Source organism: Eptesicus fuscus, chromosome 18 (assembly GCF_027574615.1).
Source record: "Eptesicus fuscus isolate TK198812 chromosome 18, DD_ASM_mEF_20220401, whole genome shotgun sequence".
Classification (NCBI taxonomy): domain Eukaryota; kingdom Metazoa; phylum Chordata; class Mammalia; order Chiroptera; family Vespertilionidae; genus Eptesicus; species Eptesicus fuscus.
The window spans coordinates 5,606,718-5,619,744 of record NC_072490.1 but is presented as its reverse complement, the minus strand read 5'-3'; the positions used below and the strand labels follow the sequence as shown (position 1 = coordinate 5,619,744).

Here is a 13,027-nt window from a genome sequence, read left to right as displayed (position 1 = left end):
CCGTCCCCGGTTAAAGATGCACTCAAACTTCAAAGGCACTGTGGTCCCCTCATTCACTCAGACGTCTCCATCTCTAATGACGAGGACAACGGGCACGGGTTGGGCCCGTGGAGGGTGCAGGTGCTGGGCGAGGCTCCTGATGGCAGAATGGCGCTGAACCTTCACGGCGACCCTAGGGGCGGCGCTAATATTCTCCCCATGGCACCGATGGAGAAGCAGGTGGCCAGAGACGGCCCCGGGACTTGCCCACGCCCACTCAGCGTGGTAAGATGCCAAGCGGTAGCACGTGCCCTAGCAATGCCCGCTGCCCGAGGCTGCCCGTCCCACATCAGCCAGGAGGAGGAAAGGGGATCCAACAGGTGTCCAGCGCCCCCTGCGGTGCCAGCTGCTCACCCCGGCGACCTGCCTGAACAAGCCCAGGGGAGGCCCACAGGTGAGAACTCGGATGGGGAAGCGTTCTCCTGCCCGAGGACAGGCTGGCGTGGGAACAGAAAGAAGGCTTTCTCCTCCCCATCAGGCTGAACTCCCAGCACCTTCCTGCTTTTCTAAAACGCGTACATCACCGGCATGGTGCTGCCCGGGGGTTCGCGCCTCTCCATGCGTAGTTCACGCACCGATTTAACAATGTGGGCCCATCTGCTCACCCGCCAGCACCAGTCATGCTCGCGGGGCGTGTGAGTATGTGCTCGGGTCAGTCCTGCCAGGCAGCCCCCGTTAGAAATACTAACCCCATTTACATGGAGATGGCGGGTGACCGGGCTGGCAGGTGGCAGGGCTGGATTCGAACCCGGGGCACCGGTGCCCAAGGGCGCGGTCTTTCCAATGCCCCCGACTCCCTCCCACGGCAGCCGTTTCGATGCCCTGGGTTTTTCCAACACGGCCGCTTCCTCGCTTGGCCTGTGTGTGGTCCAGCTGGCAACAAAGGCTCCAGTGCAGCCGCCCATCCTGCTCTGAGCCCGTCCCTCACATCCTGAGCGCGAACTGCAGGTCCGTTCCCTGGAGAGCAGGTGGCAGAGAAGGGCTGAGCCGCAGCTGCCTCCTGGGGGAGGCTCCGAACGGACAGTGACTCAAAGGCTCCCTCCCTCCCTCCTTCCCTCCCTCCCTCCCCACAAATGCCACGGCGGTGCTTCTGCGGGCGAAACTACAGCCAGATCTAGGACAGCAACTGGGGATTCAAAACCTTAAACCCATTAGGGTTGCTTTCATGCATTTGATCCCCAAGCCAAAGCCTCCCCAGGGACCCACGTGGCCGTTAGAATTCAATTGCTGCGCTCACCGCACCGCACGGAAACCCCAGGAATCCCTCCGCACCCCTCAGTCAACGGAAAACGGACAGACCCGAGCAGAGGGAGCACCCTCTCTGAGCTACAGAACGATTCGATCCCAGAGGGAGAGACTCCACTGGGCCAGTGCTTGCCAACAGGAGGTAGGGAACCTGAAAACCTCAGAGGCGTCTCTGGACCCCGAGGCTCCGGGTGTAAGCAGGACATACCAACTGCTTTTAAGTGTTTTAAATGAGTAGCGCCAACTGGATGCTAAGCCCCAAGGGCAAGTGACTCACGGGCAACACAGGAATTCCAATGCTGCCTCTGCCACCTACATGCTGTGTGGCCTCAGGCAAGTGTCTTAGCCACCCTGAGCCTCCGTCTGCTTCCTCTGTAAAGCAGAAGGACAATGTACCTAATAAGGGTTGTTGTAAGGTTTAAGCAAGGTCATGTTTAGGAAGCACCCAGTACTGTGCTTGGTACAAAGGGTACATTCAAAGAAGCGTTAGGATGCTGGACAGTTGGTCAAAAACCTTGGCACCCAACTCCTCCCAGCTCCACCTCCTGGCAGCCCCAGGAGCGCACAGAGCCTCCGTCCCTTTTCTGGTGTGCGGGCAGAAATGTACCCGGACCGTCCGCTGAGGCCACAGAAATCCAGGAATGGCGAGGGCACTTTCACCACTGGTAGCAGATGGTGCAAGTAGCCACGCTTCTCCACCCTTCCTGTACCCAGGCCCTTTTCAGTGTGATTCGGCAGCTCCTTCCATCAAGAGGTGAAGTCTGCCCTGGCCGGTTTGGCTCAGTGGATAGAGTGTTGGCCTGTGGACTGGAGGGTTCCAGGTTCAATTCCAGTCAAGGGCACATGCCTGGGCTGCAGGCTCGATCCTCAGTGGGGGGCGTGCAGGAAGCAGCCGATCGGTGATTCTCTCTCATCGTTAATGTTTCTCTTTCCCCCTCAGCTGTTAGTTGATATTAATATAAAAATTAAAAAAAAGAAGAGGTGGAGTCTGTTTCCCCTCCTTGGGAACGTGGGCTGGCCCTGCACTGGCCAATAGAAAGTGACAGGAGGAACCAGGCTCCGAGAGACCAGGCACCCTCCGAGTGCCCTCCTGGCCCCCTGGCCAGCCACCACAGGTACAACAAGCCCAGGCTGCTGGTGGATGGCACACACAGCCAACCCAGCTGAAGCCATCCTCTACCCGCCGGCCAACCAGCCTGCCCCGAAGCTGACAGCAGATGCCTAGTGAGCCCAGCGGAGGACGTAAGAACCACCCAGCTGAACCCAGTCTAAACTGCCAATCACAGAATCATGAGCTAATAAGTGGTGACTGGTTTAAGCCGCTGAGTGTTAAGGTGGCCTGTTCTGCAGCAATCCTGCGGTAATAGAAAACAGACACACCATCAGGCTAGGGCCGTGGTCGGCAAACTCACTAGTCAACAGAGCCAAATACAACAGTACAACGACTGAAATTTCTTTGGAGAGCCACATTTTTTAAACTGAAACTTCTTCTAACGCCACTTCTTCAAAATAGACTCGCCCAGGCCGTGGCATTTTGTGGAAGAGCCACACTCAAGGGGCCAAAGAGCCACATGTGGCTCGCGAGCCGCGGTTTGCTGACCACGGGACTAGGGCATACCACCCCTGAAGGGAACGAGACGGTGGTACCTCCATCGCCTACCACTGCTCCTGGGTCCAACCCAAGCATCCGACTCTGCAGCTCAGAGCTGTGGCTAGTGCTCCTCTATCTTCCCGATCGCCTTTCCTTCCCACAAAGGAATCTCATTGCCAACCGGGACCACAGGTTGAGCAATGCAAGGTGGGGGGGGGGGGTAGAAACAGCCCCAAAGAGTCTGCCAGCTCCTCTCCAGCTGTGTGACCCTGGGCAAGTCCCCAGGCACTCCCTCATCTCTAAAACAAAGACAATAATGAAAGCAGGGACCCCTCTCAGGGCAGTGAGGAGGCACCAGAGGCAAAGGGCAAAGTGTGGCGGGGAGGAGCCATGCGCTCAGGGTGCTCTGACCTTAGAGAACGGGGTAGGATCCTTCACGTGCCAAGGCCAAGAGGCACCTCTTCTCCCCCTCAGGAACCTGACACCTTGGGCAGGGACTTGGTGGGCTGGGTGAGGGCAGGGCAGCGTGGCTGACCCTGAGAACAGCCGGGGGAGCATTGAGTCAGACTCACCTGCAATGTACCTGCTGGGTAACCTTGGACTTGGCTAACCCTGGACTTGGCTTCTCTGCCTCCGCAGCAGCAGCCCCACGGCATCAGGGTGACGGTGAGCACAGCCCCTCGGGCACGCTTTTACTCAGAAGAGGCTGGCGACAGTAATTCTTTTTGTTCTGGGAGCCCCAGGCTGGAGTAAACAAAGGGAGGGGGAGGGCTGCAATTCACCCCAGAAAACGCTGCTCCAGAGAATGAACTCGGGGGAGTGCCGTGTCCGGCTGGGAGAGAGCAGAGGCACAGGCAGGGCCCACCCTAGAGCGGCGGCACCCCCTGGCCGCCCTGTCAGGGAGCGAAGGGGCCTCAGATCTGGGCTGCAGCCCCGGCCGGGGGCTGGGGTCCTGGGAGATGTGCTGAGGGGAGGCGGCTGAGGGGAGGCGGCTGCAGAGGGAAGCATAGTGACAGGACCGATGCTGTCCTTCCCCACTGCCAGCATCACATAAACGTTAACACCCAGAGGCAGAGCGAGCTGCCAACCCCTGGGAGGTCTGAGGAAAGGCCGATGTCTTCATTTTCTTCTCCAAGAACAATAGGTCAATAATTTTACAATCACTTTTTTTTTTTTTTTTTTTGGCTCAAAGTCTCACCACTACTCCACCTTGGAACTGTAGGCCTACCTCCTATCCTAGACTTATCTGGAGCCTATGCAGGGGGCCAGGGCTCCCCATAACACAGTGGCTCCCGACCTCTCTGAGAGAAGGAAGAGGCATGCGAAACTCTAGGAGTTCCCATGCCCCAGGTCTCCAATGAAAGCAGCCATCTCAGATCCTGTCTGGAGGCAGACAGGATGTAACTGATACACAAAAAGCGCCCAGCCCGTGTGGTTCCGTGGTTGAGCGTCGACCTATGAACCAGGAGGTCATGGTTCGATTCCCGGTGAGGGCACATGCCCGGGTTGTGGGCTCCATCCCCAGTGGGGGCCGTGCAGGAGGCAGCCGATCGATGATTCTGTCTCATCATTGATGTTTCCCTCTCCCTCTCCCTTTCTGAAATCAATACAAGTGTATGTTTCAAATGATACACAAAAAGGCACGTCCAAAACGTATGTAGAACACACGACCAAAATCTCAGAGACCACACAGAATGAAGAGTATGTGTTAGGCAAGACTATCTCATTCATTTCTGTATTGAGTACCGACACTCCGATTTTGATGAATGAATGGATGAATCAACACACGTACTGAAAAGCAAGCTCTTTCAGCATCTGAAGTCAGGAAAAAGACCGTTTGTTCCAAACGTCAGGCCAGAGTAACAGCAGAAGTAACCGCTAGCATTTATCCAGGGCTTCCCACGTGCTCCATGTGGTCCAGGCTTTGCAGACATCCTCTCCTCTCACTCCCCAGCTACACGACGAGGGAGCATCCTTATTATCCCTCTTTCACGGAGGAGGAAGCGAGGCTCCAACAGCTGGAATCACCTGCCACGATCACCCAGCTCCTCCACGGGGGCGACGCCAGGGCTGACGTTAGAGCCCATCCTCTGGTCAGCCGTCTTACGGTGGCACAGGACCCTCAGATGGGGTGGTTGCTGAGGAACGGAGCCACAACGAAGGCAGAGCCAGGAAGAACCCCACCCCCGAGTCTGGAGCATCCCCTCGAGGACCCGTCCTGGGGGAGAAGAGGTGCCACCCTGCCCTCTGGTGTGTCCTACACGATGCCAACCCTGCTCCGGGGTTTGTGCACACGGCAGCACATGAAGACCAGATGCTAGGGCAGGGGTGGGAGGGGCCCCCCGGGCTCAGAGAGAGGAAACCGTTCTGTGTGTGTGTCGATCGCTGGGGCTGGGCGGGCCGTGCACGCCCCCTGTGGCTCTGCAAGCCTCCGACTGGCAAACGGGAGCCACGCCCCAGGTCGCCCCAAAGAGTCCATTAAAGACCATCATGCCTGTGGCAGCACTTGACTCCTTGTCCGTGCTCGGCAAATACTACCTGATGGGATCATTCATTTTGACTTCTTAAAGTCACAACGCAACCCCCTTGAAAGCAAGTGGTTTCTGAGAACACCACGGCTGCTCTGGATAAACGTGGAAACATCTTCCCGGGACCAATCACAACAGGAGGCATCCGGAGGAGACTGTTTCCGGACCGGCAGCAGGTCCCCGGGGAACCAGCTGGCTGCAGCCCGGCCCTTCGCACCCTCGCCCTCAGGGCTGGGAGGGGCCGGCTGAAAAAGGCCTGTCCTCTGGCCTTGGAAGGGGCTGGCCTGGGCAACCCCGCTGCTCTGCCCCGGCTGATTCAGCACCAGCTCAGAAAACAGCACCCTCGCCAGTTTCTGGATCTTCAGGAAAACTCCCCGGAAACCCCACAGGACGCTCTCTGGGTCCTCTGAGACCTTGGGCCTCATAAACGCATCATCCCTTCCTGAGAGCCTGAGACAGCAGGCTCTTCGGGGCCAGTAAGAACCAGGAACCAGCCCTAGCTGGACTGGCTCAGTGGATAGAGCATCGGCCTGCGGACTGAAGGGTCCCAGGTTTGATTCTGGTCAGGGGCACATGCCTGGGTTGCGGGCTTGATCCCCAGTAGAGGATGTGCAGGAGGCAGCCCATCGATGATTCTCTCTCATCATGGATGTTTCTATCTCTCTTTCCCTCTCCCTTCCTCTCTGAGATATATAAAGATATATGGAGGTGGAAGAGGAGGAGAAGAGGAGGAGGAGGAGGGGAGAAGGAGTTGGAGGAGGGGAAGAGGAGGAGGAGGAGGGGAAGAGGAGGAGGAGGAGGGGAAGAGGAGGAGGAGGAGGGGAGGAGGAGGAGGAGGGGGAGGAGGAGGAGGAGGGGAGGAGGAAGAGAAGGAGGGGAGGAGGAGGAAGAAGGAGAACAGCCACTACCACTACCACCAGGAACCAGACCTGAAAGTGTTGCTTCCAGCAAACCCAGATGGGGAGGTGGGACCACGCCCGCGCCCGAAGAGTCACAGGGCACCGAGGCCTCAGCAGAGAGGCTGTGAGGAGGCAGCTGCCAAGCCATGGTTAGTGTCTCCTCACCAAAATGGGGCAGCAACGCCCACGATCCCTCAAGGTGTTGCCTTCCCAGGAGTCTCTCTTCTGCCCCCGAACCACCTGTGCCTGCCAGAGGACGAGCCCCTCCCCACCGGAGCCCGTAGCTTAGATTTTGCCTGAGACGCAAGACCAGAACCCACCACCTTCTCACCCATCAGACTGAGAGCGGAGTTTCATTCCTGAATCCCTGCCCCTGAGCACGGAGCCCGCGCTCCGAGGTCTGATGGCTGGAAAAAGAATTCCTAAGCTCTGGCTGCCCATTTTCACTTAGATTTAAGCCCCTCTGTTCCCGTTTTAATACGCACATACACCAAGAGCTGGTGTTTCTTGTACTTGTATCGCCTGTGGATCTTTGTCTAGCCCTTTAAGACGTAAGTCATTGCTCTAAAGCTGCAACCACCCAGCCGAACTTTCTGCGGTGGTGAATACAGGCTCCGCTGTGTCCGATCCCAAACGGAGGCCGCCCGCCGCATGTGGGCACCGAGCCCTCGCCGTGTGGCTCGTACGACTGAGGAGCTGGGTTCTTCGTTTTCTTGGGCTGTAACTGATTTTACTCCAAAATCGCAATCTATCGGGCGACTGGCGGCTGTGCTGGCAGGGCAGCGGACGTGTCCGGCTTGTCCTTTGAGTGCTCGACCCTAAGGCAGAGTGAGGACGTCCTGTGCTCCTTGGCTCGGGACTGCCCCCTCGCCCTCTCTGAATGATGCTCTGACGGCCTTCACAAAGCAAGCAGCCGGCCCGTCTCCCATTTCCAAGCCCTCGCTCTGTGCCCGGGCACAGCCGTCGAGCTGTGTCCCGGGAGACGGGGCAGGAAGCACGTGGCCAGAGAGGAAGCCGGTGCACCCAACCAACTCCAGGGCGTCTGGGGCGGAGAGAGGGGAGGGGTGTGGACGAAGCCCACTCTGGGGGCTGGACGCCAGCCGGGCTGCATTTATTTATATCACAGGGTGTTACAGTTGTCTGTCCTGCAGCTGAGGAACCCACCCATGTCTACGGGACAGGGACAGAAGTCAGCTTTGTCTGTGTCCCCTGGCACCTACTGCTGGTGTGCAAGGGCTGCAAGAAGATTGGGGGTGGGAGGTGTACCAGAGGCAGCTGCCCCTGCACAGGGAGACACCCTTGGGTGATGCTGCAAAGGAGGTAACGGAGTCACCTGCAGGTTTGCATCCAAAACGGATACAAGGGACATCTGTAACACAGCCCAGGATGTTCTGGTCCCCTGGCCACTGGGACAGCTCCCATGCCTAGAGCACGGCGAGAGGGACCACTCAGCCAGGCATGTGGAGAGAGGAGGGGTCTGGGCTCTGCTCCAATGCACTGTGACTGCAGAAGCTGGACTCGGTCCCCAGGGCTGGGAAAAGCAAGGACACACGGCCTCTCCTACAGAGATTTAGGACCTTCTGGTCAGCGGCAATTTGAAAAGAACTGACAGGAATGCTCATCATGGGGCTGAGGAAGCACGGCTAGTTCTGACAGCACACACACACACACACACACACACACACACACACACGTGCTCTGTGATGTGCACCTAGGAAGGGGCTCTTACCCCCACGAGCCCTCAGCTCTGCCCCTGCAGAGCCCACGCTGCCCTGTGCCCGCGTCCTATCCCTGCCCTCCAGCTCCAGCACATTCTTCCCGCTCCTCACCCTACACACAGCCAGTCCCGCTCCCTCACCCTACACACAGCCAGGCCCCCTCCCTCACCCTACACACAGCCAGCCCCCCTCCCTCACCCTACACACAGCCACTCTCCCTCCCTCACCCTACACACACCCAGTCCCCCTCCCTCACCCTACACACAGCCACTCCCCCTCCCTCACCCTACACACACCCAGTCCCCCTCCCTCACCCTACACACAGCCACTCCCCCTCCCTCACCCTACACACACCCAGTCCCCCTCCCTCACCCTACACACAGCCAGTCCTGCTCCCTCACCTACATACAACCAATCCTTTCACCCGAGAAAAAGTGTTTCATTAGCATGAAGCAAACTTACAAACTCACTAATATTGAATTAAGAAGCTAAGGAGCACCCTAGCTGGTTTGGCTCAGCGGACAGAGCGACAGCCTGCGGACTGAAGGGTCCCAGGTTCGATTCCAGTCAAGGGCACATGCCCAGGTTGCGGCTTGGTCCCCAGTAGGGTGCATGCAGAAGGCAGCCGATCCATGATTCTCTCCCATCATTGGTGTTTCTATCTCTCCCTCTCCCTTCCTCTCTGAATCAATAAAAATATATATTTTTTAAAAAGCAGCTAAGGAGCCATTTCCTCTCAAGAAGACAAACACTAAACACAAGGCTTACTCAGCAGCTGCCTTTCAGTTTCAATGGATCCCTTTTCCCTTCCATGCCCATCACTTTCCTCTCGCACCCGCGGTGACTATTGGTGATGTTTCTAGGTCCCCTTCTGTGGGGGGCTGTGCCTGTGCACTGCCCCGAGCAGCCCTTGGGTAGAAACTCCAAAACTCCAGGGCCACGTAAGTGAATGCATTCCTCCCAAGCACACACTTTCGCTTCCCTGGCGCTTTGGAAATGCATAGAAAACGGACTTCACATCGCCCTTCCCCTCTGACCCAGCAAGTCCAAGCCCAGCAACGTATTCAAAGGAAATAATTAAGCCGCAAAGCTCTAGTTACAAGGATGTTTACCCCTGCTGCTGTTTATCATCGTGAATAACTGGAAACAACTTGCAAGTCCCTCAAGCGGGGCTTATCGATGCAGGGCCCAGGGACGCCCTGGGAGGAAGAGACCGACCACCAGTCACTAAGCCAATCAACCAACCCCAGGGCTGAAAGTTAAGGTAGAGACCGTGGGCTGGTCTCCTGTCTGCAGGGCCTGCATCGTATACATGAAGGGTGACATCACTAATTCTGAAGGGAGGAAGTTAATCCAGAATTATGAGCACAAAAAAAAAAAAAGGAGGCCCAGGGCCCTGGCAGGGGGCTGTGTGCGTGAGAGGCCTTTGGTGGGGTTTTCACTCGCCTCCTGGTTAAGTCCAGCCTCCAGGACCGTGGTCGGCAAACTGCGGCTCGCGAGCCACCCGCGGCTCTTGGGCCCCTTGAGTGTGGCTCTTCCACAAAACACCACGGCCTGGGCGAGTCTATTTTGAAGAAGTGGCGTTAGAAGAAGTGTAAGTTGAAAAAAATGGGGCTCTCGAAAGAAATGTCCATCGTTGTACTGTTGATATTGGGCTCTGTTGACTAGTGAGTTTGCCGGCCGCTGGTCTAAGACGAAGACCGTCTAAGATAAACCTAAGTCGGTGAGGGAGGGGGGGAGGGAGGGGGGAAATGAACGGCTTTAAAAAGATCTCAGGTGAGTTGGTACCTGGACAACCTTAGGGACAGGTGCTCCAGTACAAGGAGCAGCACCCTCAGTATCAGGAGCAGAGAGGGCACTTGAGCGACCCGCAGCCTGGCTGTGGGTGGGTTCGCACTGACCCCTGAAATATCCGACCCCCGCCCCATCTCCACTGGCACCAAAGCCATGCACCAGCGTTACCGCCCTCTGCCATTTACTCAGGTGCTCAGTTGAAAGGTATCCACCTCACACAGCTTTTCTTCCTCCCCTTTTTAAAACAAAGCAGGCTCAGCTCTCTCCACCTGTCAGATCAGCTCTGGGCTCCTCCCTATTGCTCCCCAACTGGGCCAGCTTAGACCTGCGGCCCATCCAAATCCCGGTGAGAGGGCCTTCGCACCTCTCCCCATAACTGAGCCTTTAAAGAGCTTGAGGAGCTCGGAGCACACAAGCCCGCACCCACACAATGCCCCAGAGCCCTGGCCTGCCACTCTATTTCTGACAGCTCTCTCCACACACTCCGTGCCAAGGGCGCAGTCCAGGAGTCCCGCGTGGTATTCTGGGGTGTGCTCTCGCCCGGCTTCTGCCCAGGCTGCATTCTCTCCCACAGCCAAGTGCCCCGCGGGCTCTGCGGGTGGAGGAGGCCGTGGAAAAGGGGCTCGCTCGGCCTGCTGTGCTTTCTAAAGGGTGTTGGCAAGGGCAGGGAAGGCAGTCTGGCCTTACACTCCGCACCTGGGGTGGACGGCGGGGAGGGGGATGTGAAACGGGACAGGAGCTCCACACGGACTTGAAACACAGTTTCTCTCGGAGGCAGCTCTTTAAACAGCATGACTGTTAGTGGGCTGGCTGGTCACGGAGTCCCCACTTTTCCAGGAATTCGTGAGGGCTTGATCTACAAATCCACTCTTTTCCATCAGCCTCCGACCAGTTCGGAGCAGTGACTCTCCGGCAGAACTACCTGCGGAGAGCACACACCACTGACCTCGCCCGCCCAGCCTGCTAAGGATGCGCACACTGGGGACCACACAATAGCTACCCAGGCCCCCATTAGGGCATGACCTTGAACAGGGGGGCTATCCCTGGGCCTAACTGGAATGAAGAGGTGACTGTGGCTGCTTCATTCCCTCTGGTGCAGGGAAGATGGTGAGGGAGGAACTAGCCTCTCCTCGGGCCTCACGGGGGGGCCTGTACACTCAGGTCTGCACCCCTTAGCTGGGGTGCTTAACCCAGGGGAGTCTCCACCCCTTGGGACCCTTAGGGGGCAACTGGCCTCCTCAACCTCTACAGAACCACATCCCTCTAAGACTCCTGGTGCTGTGGCCAGGCCAGAGGACCCATGTGAAATGAGGCCAGGCCACCCCGGAACTCACCCACTAGCCCTCCTGTCCTAGTCACTGGGGTCCTGGACCATCCTCCTCCCCTGCAGCTGAACCCTGTCAGCTCCCTCTGCAGAGGGCCTGGTAAGGGAGGAGGGGGCCTCTTGGTTCCTATATGCCCCTGGGGTCTCAGACACTCAGGCCTCCGGGGACCCCTCCCCACCCGGAGCCCCTCACCAATGCGCACATGGCCTACTGCCCTCACATGGCGGGGTGACTCCGCTTTCTGTGCGCGATGGAGAGGGACAGGCTTGAAGCCCAGCCGGGGAGAGGTGGATGGGGTGTCCCCAAGAGTTGCCCGAAACTGAGGTGCCAGAGCCGAGCCCCGTTGCGTTGGGGGATGCAAGCCAGCCAGCGGAGGGCAGAGGAGCCAAGTGACTTTGCGAGGAGAGAGTTGGGTCTGGCTGGGAGGCCGAGGGCGGCTCTCCCCGCACACTCCCGGCTGGGACCCCGGGGGAGCGCCCGACCCGGCTCCCTCCCACTCCGGGCGCCACCGGGAAGTCCAGGGGGCCGGGGGCCGGCGCCCTCCCTCCCTCCGCGCCTTCCCTCCGCGGCCACGCTGCGCGCAGCGGAGACATTTAAATCTCCCCCTCGGGACGGCGGCGTGGAGAGGCCGGAAAGGCGGCGGCGGCCGGGCTGGGGGCCGAGGCTGGGGCGGCGGCCGGCGGGCTCGGGAGCCGCGAGGACACTCACCAGCGCGTGTTGTCGTGGACGTGTTCCAGCACCGCGTACCCGAAGAAGGAGCCGGCGGTGCCCTGGAAGCGCACGGGGCGCTGCGGGTCCAGGTTGTAGGCGCCCGCGGGGGTCCCCGCGGCCACCAGCGCCAGGAGCAGCGCGCGGAGCCCCCCGGCGCCCCTCCGCGCCGCCGGGCCGCCCATCCTCAGCCGACACCGCCCTCCCGGTGCCCGGCGAGCAGGGCGCTGAGCGCGCCGGCGGCGGGGCGGCGGGGTCCGGCCGGCCGGAGGCTCCCGGGGCGGGAGCTGTGCGCTCGGACGCCGGGGAGGCGCGGCGCGGGGCCGGGGCGGTAGGCCTAGCGGACGTGGAAGGCGAGCACACGGGCGGCCGGGGCGGGCGGCGTCCTCAGTCCGGCCGAGAGCTCTGCGCGCTCGCACGAGCGGGTCCCGGGCCCGGCGGCTCTGGACTGCGGAGAGGCGCGCCCGCCGAGTGGGCGGCGGGACGGCGGGACGGCGCGGCAGCGCCCCCTGCGGGCCGCGGGCCCACACGCACCTCCGGGCGGAGAGGGCCGGGACACCCGCCAGGCGCCTGGGGCTGCCCCACCTCCCCACGTGCCCTGGGAGGCGACCCTAATCCTCTCCGCGGCGGGGTGCGGGGCTCCGCCCGCCCTCCTGGGTCCCTGTGGGTGCCTCTCGTTCCCGCTCAGCCTCGCTCTCACACCAGGCCCACAGGAAGCCGGGAAGGATGGAGTGTAAGTTCTAGCTGTGCCCATCTGCTGCCCCTCACTCAGCAGTGAGATAACCTGCAAGAGGCAAGCGCTCCATCACCGGCAGCTGTTGTTGATACTAACAGTAGCCACGTGGGAGTGAGAAGAGAAACCTCCCCCTCACCCCCCCCCCCCCTCGGTCCCCCCCACACACCGTTATCCTCACCTGGTCTCCTGCACCTATAGCCTTGCCTGGCAGCCAGCTGGTCCCACTCCAAACCCGCTGAATCAGAAGCAGAAGTTTGGGGGAAGGGGGTTAGATTCCCACAAAGTTCTTAAAAGGTAAGGTAGTTTCAACAAAGGTTAAGACCCACTGATCTAAAACACACTCATTTCCACCTCCATAACTAAACTCTAGAAGTGGTATCAGGTGAAAATGGTTCTCCTAGCCTTTGATGTAGCAAAACAGTAGCTCCCCAAACTGGCTGTAGG

The 13,027-nt window shown here is 59.4% G+C and overlaps 1 protein-coding gene across 1 annotated transcript in view; it reads right to left on the bottom strand.

Moving 5' to 3' along the window:
• Window positions 1-12,298, bottom strand: part of ITGA9 (integrin subunit alpha 9) — a 266,088-nt gene extending 253,790 nt beyond the window's left edge. Inside the window, exon 1 of the mRNA XM_008154962.3 lies at window positions 11,848-12,298. Within this exon, the coding sequence (XP_008153184.3) occupies window positions 11,848-12,032 (185 nt within the window). The 5' untranslated portion in view covers window positions 12,033-12,298. The remainder of the gene's footprint in view (window positions 1-11,847) is intronic.
• Between the last annotated feature and the right edge of the window lie 729 nt (window positions 12,299-13,027).